The sequence below is a fragment of the Dryobates pubescens genome, chromosome 35 (assembly GCF_014839835.1).
Source record: "Dryobates pubescens isolate bDryPub1 chromosome 35, bDryPub1.pri, whole genome shotgun sequence".
Lineage (NCBI taxonomy): Eukaryota > Metazoa > Chordata > Aves > Piciformes > Picidae > Dryobates > Dryobates pubescens.
The window spans coordinates 6,812,591-6,827,274 of NC_071646.1; the positions used below are offsets into that span (position 1 = coordinate 6,812,591).

The window sequence follows — 14,684 nt, forward strand, 5'->3', positions numbered from 1 at the left end:
GACCAGGCTGGATGAGGCCTGGAGCAAGCTGTGCTGGTGGGAGGTGCTCCTGCCCATGGCAGGGTGGTTGGATCTGGATGATGTTAAGGTCCCTTCCAACCCAACCCATCCTATCAGTCTCTGGGGGTGAGCTCTTCAGGCTGGGGGGGCAGAGCTGCCTCCAGCCCATGCCCACTGCAGCCTCCCCCTCCTTGTGTGCTGCAGCAAGGTGAGAAGGGATTAGAAGCGAGGTGCAAGGGAGGGTCAAGGCACAGAATGGAGGGAGGGGGGTCAGGAAATGAAGATGGCAGCCTGTGAAGGTTTGTGTTTGCAGAGCCCCCAGGCCCCCCTGAGAACCTGAAGCTGGTGGATGTGTGGGGCTTCAACGTGGCCCTGGAGTGGAGCCCTCCAGCAGACAATGGCAACTCTGACATCAAAGGCTACTTAGTGCAGAAGTCAGACAAGAAGAGTGGGGTGAGTCTGGCACTCCTGATGGCAGAGGGGCAGCTGCACATCCCTGCTGCCCTCCACATCCTCTCTGCCCTTTCCTTACCACTCTTTGGTGCTCTTGTGAGACCCCACCTGCAGCACTGCCTCCAGCTCTGGGGCTCCCAGCACAAGGAGGACCTGGAGCTGCTGGAGAGGGTCCAGAGGAGGGCTGGAGAACCTCTGCTATGGGGCCAGGCTGGGAGAGCTGGGGCTGTGCAGCCTGGGGAAGAGAAGGCTCCAGGGAGAGCTCAGAGCAGCCTTGCAGGAGCTGAAGGGCTCCAGGAGAGCTGGGGAGGGACTTGGGCCAAGGGCTGGGAGGGACAGGAGGAGGAACAATGGCTTTGAGCTGGGAGAGGGGAGACTGAGAGTGGAGAGGAGGAAGAGATTGTGGAGAGTGAGGCTGGGGAGACTCTGGCACAGGCTGCCCAGGGAGGCTGTGGCTGTGCCCTGCCTGGAGGTGTTGAAGGCCAGGCTGGATCCAGCTAGAGCCTGAGGGGGGATCTGATCAATGCTGATCAATACTCCGAGGGTGGGTGTCAGGTGGATGGGACCAGGCTTGGTTCAGTGGTGCCCAGGGACAGGACAAGGAGCAAAGGGCACAGGGGGGAACGTCAGGAGGTCCTCTGAGCAAGGAGATGGAACCAGGCTTGGTTCAGTGGTGCCCAGGGACAGGGCAAGGAGCGAAGGGCACAGGGGGGAACATCAGGAGGTCCTCTGAGCAGGAGGATGAAGCCTGGAGCCAGCTGGGCTGGTGGGAGGTGTCCCTGCCCTGGTGGCAGCGGGGCTGGAAGGTGCCTCCCGAGCCAGGGCAAGCTGTGACTGTGTGGCTGTTGTCCTTTTCCCCCCCGACAGAAGTGGTTCACGGCCCTGGAGCGCTGCTCCCGCACCAGCTGCACCATCTCCGACCTCATCATCGGCAACTCCTACTCGTTCCGCGTCTACGCCGAGAACGCCTGCGGGCTGAGCGAGCGGCCGGCCACGGCCGCGGGGCTGGCCCACATCCACAAGACAAGTGGGGACCATGCCCCGCCTGGGGGGCTCGGGGGGGAGGGCGAGAGCTGGCCGGGCCCCCCCCGGGGCGGCTCCCCCCGCCCCGCCGCCGAGGGGCCGCTCCGCGGGCTGCGCACCCCCGGGGGTCCCCGGCCCCCTCCTGCTGCGCACCCCCGGGGGTCCCCGGCCCCCTCCTGCTGCGCACCCCCGGGGGTCCCCGGCCCCCTCCTGCTGCGCACCGCCGAGGGTCCCCGGCCCCCTCCTGCTGCGCACCCCCGGGGGTCCCCGGCCCCCCCTCCTGCTGCGCACCCCCGGGTGTCCCCGGCCCCGTCCTGCTGCGCACCCCCGGGGGTCCCCGGCCCCTTCCTACTGCGCACCCCCGGGGGTCCCCGGCCCCCTCCTGCTGCGCACCCCCGGGAGTCCCCGGCCCCTTCCTGCTGCGCACCCCCGGGGGTCCCCGGCCCCTTCCTGCTGCACACCCCCGGGGGTCCCCGGCCCCCTCCTGCTGCGCACCCCCGGGGGTCCTCGGCCCCCTCCTGCTGCGCACCCCCGGGAGTCCCCGGCCCCCTCCTGCTGCACACCCCCGGGGGTCCCCGGCCCCTTCCTGCTGCACACCCCCGGGGGTCCCCGGCCCCCTCCTGCTGCGCACCCCCGGGGGTCCCCGGCCCCCTCCTGCTGCGCACCGCCGAGGGTCCCCGGCCCCCTCCTGCTGCGCACCCCCGGGGGTCCCCGGCCCCCCCTCCTGCTGCGCACCCCCGGGAGTCCCCGGCCCCTTCCTGCTGCGCACCCCCGGGGGTCCCCGGCCCCTTCCTACTGCGCACCCCCGGGGGTCCCCGGCCCCCTCCTGCTGCGCACCCCCGGGAGTCCCCGGCCCCTTCCTGCTGCGCACCCCCGGGGGTCTCCGGCCCCTTCCTGCTGCTCACCCCCGGGGGTCCCCGGCCCCTTCCTGCTGCACACCCCCGGGGGTCCCCGGCCCCCTCCTGCTGCGCACCCCCGGGAGTCCCCGGCCCCCTCCTGCTGCACACCCCCGGGGGTCCCCGGCCCCCTCCTGCTGCGCACCCCCGGGGGTCCCCGGCCCCCTCCTGCTGCACCTCCTGCTTCGGCCCTGGGAAAGGCTGGGGCCAGGCTCAGCCCCCTGGGGGGGATCAGAGTGTGGGCAGCGCTGGGGGGAGCTTGAACAGGAGTGGGAGTGGTGAGGAGCAGCCCTGGCTTTGGCCTGGCACAGCAGAGGGAGAGAGCCCTGCAGGGTCCATCCCGGGCCCGGACCCCCACAGCAGCATCCCTCAGCCTCAGCCTGGATACAGGATACAGAACTGAGCAGGCTGGGAAAGACCTCAGAGATCATCCAGTCCAACCTAGCACCCAACACCTTCCAATCAGCTCAACCATGGCACCAAGGGCCTCAGCCAGGCTCTTCCTGAACACCTCCAGGGATGGGGACTCCACCACCTCCCTGGGCAGCACATCCCCAGGGCCAATCTCTCTGGCTGGGATGAATTTCTTCCTCCCCTCCAGCCTGAACCTCCCCTGGCACAGCTTGAGACTGTGTCCTCTTGTTCTGGGGCTAGATGCCTGGGAGAAGAGCCCAACCCCCACCTGGCTCCAACCTCCCTGCAGGCAGTTGCAGAGAGCAAGAAGGTCTCCCCTGAGCTTCCTCTCCTGCAGGCTAAGCAACCCCAGCTCCCTCAGCCTCTCCTCCCAGGGCTGTGCCCCAGACCCCTCCCCAGCTTTGTTGCCCTTCTCTGGACACCTTCCAGCAGCTCAACCTCTTTCCTGACCTGAGGAGCCCAGAGCTGGCCACAGGACTCCCAACACCTTCTGATCAACTGAACCCTGGCACCAAGGGCCTCATCCAGGCTCTATTTAAACACCTCCAGGGCTGGGGACTCCACCACCTCCCTCGGCAGCACATCCCCAGGGCCAACCTCTCTGGCTGTGAGACTCTCTCTCTCCCTTTGTTTCCATTCTGCTCCCTGGCAGCACACAGTGAGCTGGGACCCTGCAGAGCTCTCCTCCAGCTCCTGTTTGTGTTGGAGGAGGAGATGCAGAGAGCTGCTGGCCAGGACCTGCCATGCTCAGAGCCTGCCCCAGGGTGTGGGTTTGCAGGCTGGCAGCTGCCCTGTCCCTGCCTGGTTGGATGAGAGGGGATTTACAGAGAGGGCTGCTCTGAGCTGCAGGCCAGCTCCTGGGGTCAGGCTGGATGCTCTCTCTGGCTTCTCATGTGAGGGAGCAGAAGTGGCATTTTAATAGCACAGCCAGGGTTGTCAGCACAAGCCAGAGGACACTTTCAGGAGTCATATTGTCCCAGCACTGCCTGGGAAGCCCAGCTGGCTCAGGCAAACTTAGCTGACTGCAATAATCTCTCCTCCCTGCTCGTTCCTGAATGCCCTTGGCCCCAGGGCCTCACTCAGTGGCAGCTTTTTGGGCTTTGTAAATAGTGCTGGAGAAAAGACTTTCATAGAAGCACAGAGCTGGCAGGGCTGGAAGGGAGCTCCAGGCTCAGCCAGCTCCAACCCCCTGCCATGGGCAGGGACACCTCACCCCACAACAGGTTGCTCACAGCCACCTCCAGCCTGGCTGCAAACACCTCCAGGCAGGAGGCTTCCACCACCTCCCTGGGCAGCCTGTGCCAGGCTCTCACCACCCTCCTGGCCAACAACTTCTTCCTCACAGCCAATCTCCATCTCCCCACTTCTGGTTCTGCTCCATCCCCCCCAGTCCTGTCCCTCCCTGACCCCCTCCAAAGTCCCTCCCCAGCTTTCCTGCAGCCCCCTGCAGCTCCTGGAAGGCCACAAGGAGGTCTCCTGGGAGCCTTCTCCTCTCCAGCCTGCACAACCCCAACTCTCTCAGGCTGTCTGCAGAGCAGAGCAGCTCCAGCCCTCTGCTCCTCCTCCTGGCCCTGCTCTGGACACCTTCCAGCCCCTCCAGAGCCTTCCTGGCACTGCAGAAGTGTTTAATATCACACATGCTTTGGAGGGGAAGAGACAACCCAGAGAGGCTGCAACAGGGACACTGAAGAGCATACCCTGGGCTGTGGCTGTATGCTGGGCAGTGCCCACAGAGGCAGCTGTGGGACAGGACCAGAGGGAATAGCCTCAAGCTGAGCCAGGGGAGGTTTAGGTTAGATACTGGGAAAGATTTAATGACAAAGTGGTGAGGGGTTGGCAGAGGCTGCCCAGGGGGGTGGTGGTGTCACCAACCTGCCCCAGAGTCTCCCCAGCCTCACTCTCCACAATCTCTTCCTCCTCTCCACTCTCAGTCTCCCCTCTCCCAGCTCAAAGCCATTGTTCCTCCTCCTGTCCCTCCCAGCCCTTGTCCCAAGCCCCTCCCCAGCTCTCCTGGAGCCCTTCAGGTCCTGCAAGGCTGCTCTGAGCTCTCCCTGGAGCCTTCTCCTCTCCAGGCTGCACAGCCCCAGCTCTCCCAGCCTGTCCCAGTGTCTCCCTACCCTCACTCGTGCTGGAAGGTGTCCAGAGCAGGGCCAGGAGGATGAGCAGAGGGCTGGAGCTGCTCTGCTGTGAGCACAGACTGAAGGAGCTGGGGCTGTTCAGGCTGGAGAAGAGAAGGCTCTGAGGTGACCTCATTGTGGCCTTCCAGGATCTGCAGGGGGCTGCAAGAAGGCTGGGGAGGGACTGCTCAGGATCTCAGGCAGTGATAGGACTGGGGGGGGATGGAATGAAGCTGGGGGTGGGGAGATTCAGGCTGGAGGTGAGGAGGAAGTTCTTCCCCATGAGAGTGGTGAAGCCCTGGGATGGGTTGTCCAGGGAGGTGGTTGAGGCCCCAGCCCTGGAGGTGTTTAAGCCCAGGCTGGATGAGGCTCTGGCCAGGCTGATCTGGTGTGGGGTGTCCCTGCCCATGGCAGGGGGGTTGGAACTGGCTGATCCTTGTGGTCCCTTCCAACCCTGACTGATGCTGTGATTCTGTGATACTCTAAAGAATCTCACAAGGGTACTGCAGGGCTTGGAGGTTCCCCCCCCAGAGTCTGCCTGGAGGAGGTGAAGATGGCTTAGAGGTTGGTGTCTGCTGCCCTGCTTACCTCCAGGCCCCCAGGGCACTCCAGCAGCCCTTGCAGGGCTTGGGGAGCTGAGGCAGGAAGGACTGGCCTGAGGGGCCAAGCACACAGCTGCTGCTTCTGCCTTTGGGTCCCATCCTGCACCCCCCAGTTCAAAGCCCCTGTGCCCAGCTGCCTGAGCTGTGTCCCAGCTGGGAGGTGTAGAACCCAGGGAGCTGAGCAGCCTGGGAGGGCCTCAAGCTGTGCCAGGGGAGGCTGAGGCTGGAGAGGAGGCAAAAGTCTTTGCTGGAGCAGTGGTCAGGGCTTGGCAGAGGCTGGAACCCTGCAGGTGCTGCAAGGCTGCTCTGAGGTCTGCCTGGAGCCTTCTTCTGTCCAGGCTGCACAGCCCCAGCACCCCCAGCCTGGCCCCCTGGGAGAGGTTCTCCATCCTCTGCCCATCTTGGTCTCCCACCCAACTGCATCAAGCCTCTCCCCAGCTCCCCTGGAGCCCTTCAGGTGCTGCAAGGCTGCTCTGAGGTCTGCCTGGAGCCTTCTCCTCTCCAGGCTGCACAGCCCCAACCCTCCCAGCCTGGCCCCACAGGGGAGGTTCTGCAGCCTCTGAGCACCTTCATGGCCTCCTCTGGAGCCTCTCCAGCAGGGCCTGAAGCTTTTGCTGCTGACTTGCAGCTGCACAGTGGGGAGGGAGGAAGAGCTCCCACGGAGTCATCTGACAGCAGGGATGGGAGTGGAGGTCTGGATGTGTGGGGAAATTTCCTCTCCTTCAGGAGTGCTCAGGGCTTGGCAGAGGCTGCCCAGGGAGGTGGTGGAGTCCCCATGGCTGGAGCTGCTCAAAAGCAGCTGGCTGTGGCACCCTGGGCCATGCTTGGGTGGCCATGGAGGTGTTGGGTGGAAGGTTGGAGCTGATGATCTCAGAGAGGGCTTGGCCAGCCCCAATGTTTCTGTGCTTCCAAGGGTGGTGTCCCAAGCCCCTGGCCTCGGGGGGGTCCAAGCCCCCTGCCTGTGGGCTGAGGGAGCTCTGGCACTGGAAAGCAAGCCAAAGGGGCAGCAGTGCTGCTCCTGCAGCCTGGGCTGAGGATGCAGAGCTCAGCGTGGGGCTGCTGGCTGCTCCTGCAGGCAGCTGGGAGAGCTGAGCAGGGGAATTGTGGAGGGGAGCTCAACACCCACAGGGCTGTGCCTGTTGGAACTCAGAGCAGCAGGGAACTGCTGAGGCTGGAAGAGACCTTGGAGCTGCTCAAGTGCAGCTGCTGCCTTGGAGCTGCCCAGCTCAGCCCTGCTGCTGAGCCATCAGCACCAAAGCGGCTCCCTCAGCACCCCATCCAGGCAGCTGGGAAACCCCTGCAGGGCTGGGGACTCCACCAGCTCCCTGGGCAGCCTGGGCCATGCCTGGGGAGGCTTTCTGAGGAGAGAAATGTTTCCTACTCACAGTGTGGTAGGGGCTGGAAGAGACCTCTGGAGAGGTCTCCCCAGCCTGCAGCTGGATCCTGACACACTCAAGCTCTCTGCCCCTGCAGAGGCAAGGAGCACTCACCCTGTGCCCAGCTGCCCCTTCCCTCCCTGGCTGGGTGGGGGTGAAGCAGGGGGCTGTGGACCACCAGGGCATCTGATGCCCAATGGAAAGGAACATCTCCCTTGTGGCTGTCAGGCAGTGCTGCCCTCCAACCCCAGGCAGATCCTCCATGCCCCAAAGGGGGCTGTGAGACCACCTGATGCACTGAGTGCATCCGAGGGTGCTGAGAGCCTGCCCTGAGGTGGCCATGCTCTGGATGTGACCCTGCCTGCTGCTGGGTGACAGTCCTGGGGGTGCACCCAGGGTGGCTGGGCAGTGGGCATGGGTCACAGGATCACAGCCCACAGGAGGTGAGGGGTTGGAAGGGACCTCTGGAGATCATCCAGGCCAAGCCCCTGCCAGGGCAGGGTCCACCAGGGGTGGTCTCACAGGAACACATCCAGGTGGGGTCGGAAAGCCTCCAGAGATGGAGACTCCCCAGCCCCCCTGGGCAGCCTGGGCCAGTGCCTGAGGAGCCTTTCTGAGTGGACATGGCCCTCTGGGGCTTGGTGGTGTGGAGCTGATGGTTGGACTTGAGGACCTTAAAGGTCTCTTCCCACTGCAACGCCTTTGGGATTCTTTTGGGGTACCTGGGCTCGAGTCCCTGTGACCTTGTGCCCCTCAGTGCAGGAGCCTGAGCTCAGCCTAGCCTCTGTTCTTCTCTTAGAAACAACTTACCAGCCAGAGAAGTTCCCCCAGAGGGAGATGATGGAGCCTCCAAAGTTCACCCAGCCCCTGACAGACCGAACCACCACCCGGGGCTACAGCACTCACCTCTTCTGCTGCGTCCGAGGCTTCCCCCAGGTCAGTGCTGCCTGCAGGGCCTGCAGCAGCGGCAGGGAGCTCATCCTGCCCTCTGCTCAGCACTGCTCAGGCCACACCTGGAGTCCTGGGGCCAGCTCTGGGCTCCTCAGGTCAGGAAAGAGGTTGAGCTGCTGGAAGGTGTCCAGAGAAGGGCAACAAAGCTGGGGAGGGGTCTGGGGCACAGCCCTGGGAGGAGAGGCTGAGGGAGCTGGGGTTGCTTAGCCTGCAGGAGAGGAGGCTCAGGGGAGACCTTCTTGCTCTCTGCAACTCCCTGAAGGGAGGTTGGAGCCAGGTGGGGGTTGGGCTCTTCTCCCAGGCACCCAGCAGCAGAACAAGAGGACACAGTCTCAAGCTGTGCCAGGGGAGGTTCAGGCTGGAGGGGAGGAGAAAGTTCTTCCCAGCCAGAGAGATTGGCCCTGGGGATGTGCTGCCCAGGGAGGTGGTGGAGTCCCCATCCCTGGAGGGGTTTAGGAAGAGCCTGGCTGAGGCCCTTGGTGCCATGGTTGGGTTGCTCAGATGGTGCTGGGGGAGAGGTTGGACTGGATGTCCTCAGAGGTCTTTTCCAGCCTGGGTAATTCTGTTCTATTCTATCACCTCTGAGTGTGGGCAGCACAGTGGCTGGAGGTGCTGGGAGATGCTCAGGTGGGGTTAGGGCTGGGTGAGGTTATGTGCCAGCAGTTAAGTTCTGAGATGCCATCAAGTCAGGTGGCAGAGTTGATCTGCACCAGGGCAGGCTCTGCAGAGGGACTTGGATGGATTGGACCCATGGCCAAGGGCAACAGGAGGAGCCTCAACAAGGCTTAGTGCCAGGGCCTGCCCTTGGGGCACAGCAACCCCAAGCAAGGCTCCAGGCTTGGGGCAGTGTGGCTGGAAAGCTGCTGGCACAAAAGGCCCTGGGGGTGCTGATGGCCAAGCAGCTGAACAGGAGCCAGCAGTGTGCCCAGGGGGGCCAAGAGAGCCAAAGGCCTCCTGGCTGGGATCAGCAATGCTGTGTCCAGAGGAGCAGGGCAGGGATTGTCCCCTGGGGCTCAGCTCTGGGGAGGCCACACCTGGAGTGCTGTGGCCAGGTCTGGGCACCTCAGTACCAGAGAGCTGTGGAGGTGCTGGAGCCAGGGCAGAGCAGGGCAGGGAAGGGGAAGGGCCTGGGGAATGAATCTGCTGAGGAGCAACTGAGGGAGCTGGGGATGGATAGTGTGAAACAGAGGAGGCTGAGGGGAGACCTCCTGGCTGCCTACAGCTCCCTGAAGGAGCTTGTGGGGAGGTTGCTGCTGCTCTCTTCTCAAGGTCATCAGGGACAGAGCAAGAGGCAATGGCCTCAAGCTGCCACTGGGGAGGTTTGGAGTGGAGAGTAGGAACAAGAGAGGTCAGGGCTTGGAATGAGCTGCCCAGGGAGGTGGTGGAGCCCCCAAGCCTGGAGGTGTTTGAAGGATGTTTAGATGTGGGGCTTGGGGCTATGGTTGAGGGGTGACCCTTGCAGAGTAGGCTTCTGGGTTGGTCTTGGTGATCCTGAGGCTCCTTTCCAGCCTGAGTGGTTCTGGGGTGCTGCTGAGGGAGCTGCAGCTGCCCTCTGGTCACGGTGGGGCAGGTCTGGGGAGTCTCTGCATGGAAAAGGCAGAGTGGTCTTCCCTCAAACCCTGTCCTGCCTCATTCTGCCCTGGGGGAGGAAGTGTGGAGCAGAGGTTGGGGCTCAAGAATGGGAGCCTTAGGTCTCCCAGCTGCTTCTGGCAGGGAATGCCACCAGGGACAGCAGCTTCAGGCAGGAGCAAGGGGAAGGAAGGCAAGAGGCAGGGGGGGAAGGGGGGTGCTTCATTTTGGGGTCAGTTTGGCTTCTCAGCTCTCTCCCTGCCTTGAGCAAAGAAACTGAAGCCTGCTGCCTTCCAGCCCAAGATCATCTGGTTGAAAAACCAGATGGAGATCCGGGAGGACCCCAAGTACATCGCCCTGATCGAGCAGGGGGTCTGCTCCCTGGAGATCCGCAAGCCCAGCCCCTTCGACGGCGGCATCTACACCTGCAAGGCTGTCAACCCCCTGGGGGAGGCCTCGGTGGACTGCAGGCTCGATGTCAAAGGTAAGGGCTGGCCGAGGAGGGCGAGGAGCAGCTCTCCTTGCCGGCCCTTTTGCTCTCCCCCCGTCGGCAGGGCTGGGGTTTGCTGCTGCCCTGTGCGGCTCCCGGCGCCGGGGGAGCCCTGGGCGGCGCTGCCGGAGCTGCGGCTTTGGGCTGCCTGGGCTTGAAGTCACCTTCAAGGGTTCATTGAACCAGAGAATGGCTTGGGAGGGACCTCAGAGCTCAGCCAGCTCCAACCTCCCTGCCACGGGCAGGGACACCTCCCCCCGGCACAGCTTGCTCAGGGCCTCATCCAGCCTGGTCCTGAACACCTCCAGGTAGGGCACAGCCACAGCCTCCCTGGGCAGCCTGTGCCAGAGTCTCCCCAGCCTCACTCTCCACAATCTCTTCCTCCTCTCCACTCTCAGTCTCCCCTCTCCCAGCTCAAAGCCATTGTTCCTCCTCCTGTCCCTCCCAGCCCTTGGCCCAAGTCCCTCCCCAGCTCTCCTGGAGCCCTTCAGCTCCTGCAAGGCTGCTCTGAGCTCTCCCTGGAGCCTTCTCTTCTCCAGGCTGCACAGCCCCAACTCTCCCAGCCTGGCCCCACAGGGGAGCTGCTTCAGCCTCTGATCTTCCCAGCCTCCTCTAGACCCTCTCCAGCAGCTCCTTCACTCCTGTCCAAAACCTGGGGAGGAAACCAGAAACTGCAGAGCCAGAGGGGCAGAGGGGCAGAGGGGCAGAGGAGCAGAGATGCAGAGGAGCAGAGGGGCAGAGGGGCAGAGGAGCAGAGGGGCAGAGGGGCAGAGGGGCAGAGGAGCAGAGATGCAGAGGAGCAGAGGGGCAGAGGAGCAGAGGAGCAGAGGGGCAGAGGGGCAGAGGGGCAGAGGAGCAGAGGGGCAGAGATGCAGAGGTGCAGAGGTGCAGAGGGGCAGGGGAGCAGAGGGGCAGAGGAGCAGAGGGGCAGAGGGGCAGAGGAGCAGAGGGGCAGAGGAGCAGAGGGGCAGAGGGGCAGAGGAGCAGAGGGGCAGAGGAGCAGAGGGGCAGAGGGGCAGAGGAGCAGAGGAGCAGAGGGGCAGAGGAGCAGAGGGGCAGAGGGGCAGAGGAGCAGAGGGGCAGAGGGGCAGAGGGGCAGAGGGGCAGAGGGGCAGAGGAGCAGAGGGGCAGAGGGGCAGAGGGGCAGAGATGCAGAGGAGCAGAGATGCAGAGGAGCAGAGGAGCAGAGGGGCAGAGGAGCAGAGGGGCAGAGATGCAGAGGGGCAGAGATGCAGAGGAGCAGAGGAGCAGAGGGGCAGAGGGGCAGAGGGGGAGAGGAGCAGAGGGGCAAAGGGGCAGAGGAGCAGAGATGCAGAGGGGCAGAGGAGCAGAGGGGCAGAGGGGCAGAGGGGCAGAGATGCAGAGGGGCAGAGGGGCAGAGGGGCAGAGGGGCAGAGGAGCAGAGGAGCAGAGGGGCAGAGGAGCAGAGGGGCAGAGGGGCAGAGGAGCAGAGGGGCAGAGATGCAGAGGTGCAGAGGTGCAGAGGTGCAGAGGGGCAGGGGAGCAGGGGAGTAGAGGGTCAGAGGTGCAGAGGTGCAGAGGAGCAGAGGGGCAGAGGAGCAGAGGGGCAGAGGAGCAGAGGGGCAGAGGGGCAGAGGGGCAGAGGAGCAGAGGAGCAGAGATGCAGAGGAGCAGAGGGGCAGAGGAGCAGAGGGGCAGAGGAGCAGAGATGCAGAGGGGCAGAGGGGCAGAGGAGCAGAGGGGCAGAGGGGCAGAGGAGCAGAGATGCAGAGGAGCAGAGGGGCAGAGGAGCACAGGGGCAGAGGGGCAGAGGGGCAGAGGAGCAGAGGGGCAGAGGGGCAGAGGGGCAGAGGAGCAGAGGAGCAGAGGGGCAGAGGAGCAGAGGAGCAGAGGGGCAGAGGGGCAGAGGGGCAGAGGAGCAGAGGGGCAGAGGAGCAGAGGGGCAGAGGGGCAGAGGAGCAGAGGGGCAGAGGAGCAGAGGGGCAGAGGGGCAGAGGGGCAGAGGAGCAGAGGGGCAGAGGAGCAGAGGGGCAGAGGGGCAGAGGAGCAGAGGAGCAGAGGAGCAGAGATGCAGAGGAGCAGAGGGGCAGAGGGGCAGAGGGGCAGAGGGGCAGAGGGGCAGAGGAGCAGAGGCCAGGCCAGGCACTTGCTCCTCCTTGTGCCCCCAGCACTTGTCTCCAAGGCCATCCCCAAGCCATGTGTGGGGCTGTGCTGAGTCCCCCTCTTGCTTGCACCTGGGTTGCTCTGATTTATGTCTCTTGATGCTGCCCAGACCTCCCAGCTCACATTTCCCTGCCTCAGCAGAGCACCCAGCACAGCCCTTGCTTGGGAGTGTCCCACTCTGCTCCCTGCCACGCTGGCACAGGCAGTGCCAGGTGCCAGGGCAGGGTGAAATGGCCTCAGGTTCTGCCAGGGGAGGCTCAGGTTGGAGGTTAGGGCAAGTTCCTTCCCAGGAAGGCTTCCCAGGCCCTGGCCCAGGCTGCCCAGGGAGGTGGTGGAGTCCCCATCCATCCCTGGAGGTGCTCCAGGGAGCTGTGGATGTGGTGCTGAGGGAGGTGGTTTGGTGGCAGTGGCTCAGCAGCAGGGGGGAGGTTGTGAGCCCTGGGTGGGTGCTTGGGGATCTCAAAGCCCTCTTCCAGCCTCAACATTTCCATGGCTCCATGCTCCTCAGGTGCTGCTGTGGCCTCAGACACTTTGTTGTTGCTGTTATTTCTCCTCCTGTGGCTTCCCAGCCCACCCTTGGCCCCAGCCAGGCTCTGCCCTGCTCCCTGCACAGCCTCCAGACCCCAGTCCCTGCTGAAGGCCAAAGGCTGCCAGCATGGCACCAGCTCTGAAGGAGAGTGTGGCCAGCAGGGCAGGGGAGGCTCTGCTGCCCCTCTGCTCTGCCCCAGCCAGGCCACAGCTGCAGCCCTGGGGCCAGCTCTGGGCTCCCCAGCTCAGGAGGGACAGAGAAGTGCTGCAGAGAGCCCAGGGGAGGCTGGGAAGCTGCTGAGGGGCCTGGAGCAGCTCTGGCAGGAGCTGAGAGCCCTGGGGCTGAGAGCCTGCAGCAGAGCAGCCCCAGAGGGCAGCTGAGCAATGCTCAGCAAGAGCTAAAGGAGCTGTGGGGGGCAAGAGGCTGGGGCCAGGCTCTGCTGAGTGGTGCCCAGGGCCAGGCCAAGGGGCAAGGGGCACAGAGTGGCAGGCAGGAGGTTGGAGCTGAGCAGGAGGAGAAAGTTGTTTGGGGTGAGGCTGCTGGAGCCTGGAGCAGGCTGCCCAGAGAGGTTGTGGAGTCTGCTGGGGTGGAGAGCTTCCAACCCCCCCTGGGCACTGTGCCCCTGGGCAAGCTGCTGGGGGAGCCCTGCTGGGGCAGGGGCTGGGCTGGGGGAGCTCTGGAGGTCCCTTCCAACCCAACCATGCTGGGATCTGGGATTCTGGGACTGCAGCCAGTGCAGAAAGCACTGCCCCAGGCAGCCCTGCCAAGCTGTGCTGCAGGGAGGGCTCTGGCTGCAGCCATGCAGGAGGTGCAGCCATGCAGGCAGGGCTCTGGCTGCAGCCATGCAGGGAGGGCTCTGGCTGCAGCCATGCAGGAGGGGCTCTGGCTGCAGCCATGCAGGCAGTGCTGTGAGCTCAGCCAGGAGCTGCTGCTTGTGCTGGGCACAGTCACCCAGGCTGGCATCCTGGGGACAAGCTGGCCAGGAGCAGGCAGTGATGTCTGTGACTGCTTGGAGCAGGCATGGGCAGGGATGGGGGCTGGGGGTGCAGGCTGGGAGGGAGGTGGAGGTTGGGAGGGAGGTGCAGGATGGGAGGGAGGTGCAGATGGGAGGGAGGTGCAGGTGGGAGGGAGGTGCAGGATGGGAGGGAGGTGCAGGTTGGGAGGGAGGTGCAGATGGGAGGGAGGTGCAGGTTGGGAGGAGGTACAGGTGGGAGGGAGGTGAGGATGGGAGGGAGGTGAGGATGGGAGGGAGGTGCAGGTTGGGAGGGAGGTGCAGGCTGGGGGGGAGGCTCAGGATGGGAGGGAGGTGCAGGATGGGAGGGAGGTGAGGATGGGAGGGAGGTGCAGGATGGGAGGGAGGTGCAGGTGGGAGGGAGGTGAGGATGGGAGGGAGGTGCAGGATGGGAGGGAGGTGCAGGTGGGAGGGAGGTGCAGGCTGGGGTGGGCACAGCTGGGTTGGCTGTGCCCTGGCTCCCTTCTGGATGCCCAGAGGGCAGGAGGCCAAGCAGAGCTCAGTGGTTTCACATCTCCTGTGCTTCCTGCAGTGCCCAAGTGAGAGCAGATCAGAGGGCCAGAGGAGAGCAAGGTAGGTCTGGGTTGGGGCTGTGGGATGGGCCAGGGGAGATCACTGCCCTGGGGCTGGAGTGTGCTGAGCATCCTGGGTGAGCCCTCAGCACCTCTGCTGGAGGCCCAGCCCAGGCCTTGCCCCTGCCATGGCTGGAGAGGCACTGGGGGGCTGGGGGGAGGTGCTGCAGAGCCTGTCAGAGACCTGCTCCTCTGCAAGGGGGAGGGAGGGCTGGAAGTGTGGCCAGGGGGATGGAAACAGAGCCTGGGGGGGCTGGCAGGTGCCTGGGCAGAGTGTGCAGAGCCCCAGGCTGCAGGCAGGGCTCAGTGACCTGAGCCAGCAGGGGCTGGGGACAGGGCTGTGAAACAGGCTGAGCTGAAGGGCTGCACCTGAGCTTTAGGGGGCAGGAGAGGCTGGGAGGGCTGGGCTGGGCTGGGCTGGGCTGGGCTAGGCTGGGCTGGGCTGGGCTGGGCTAGGCTGGGCTGGGCTGGGCTGGGCTGGGCTGGGCTAGGCTGGGCTGGGCTGGGCTGGGCTGGGCTGGGCTAGGCTGGGCTGGGCTGGGCTGGGCTGGGCTGG

General features: G+C 64.8%; 1 protein-coding gene across 1 annotated transcript in view; it reads left to right on the plus strand.

Moving 5' to 3' along the window:
• The window catches only part of MYBPH (myosin binding protein H), a 31,548-nt gene extending 17,426 nt beyond the window's left edge, over positions 1-14,122 (plus strand). The window contains exons 6-10 of the mRNA XM_054176232.1: positions 314-453; positions 1,321-1,480; positions 7,681-7,817; positions 9,699-9,885; positions 14,089-14,122. Coding sequence (XP_054032207.1) covers positions 314-453; positions 1,321-1,480; positions 7,681-7,817; positions 9,699-9,885; positions 14,089-14,099 — 635 coding nt within the window. The 3' untranslated portion in view covers positions 14,100-14,122. The remainder of the gene's footprint in view (positions 1-313; positions 454-1,320; positions 1,481-7,680; positions 7,818-9,698; positions 9,886-14,088) is intronic.
• Positions 14,123-14,684: the final 562 nt, after the last annotated feature.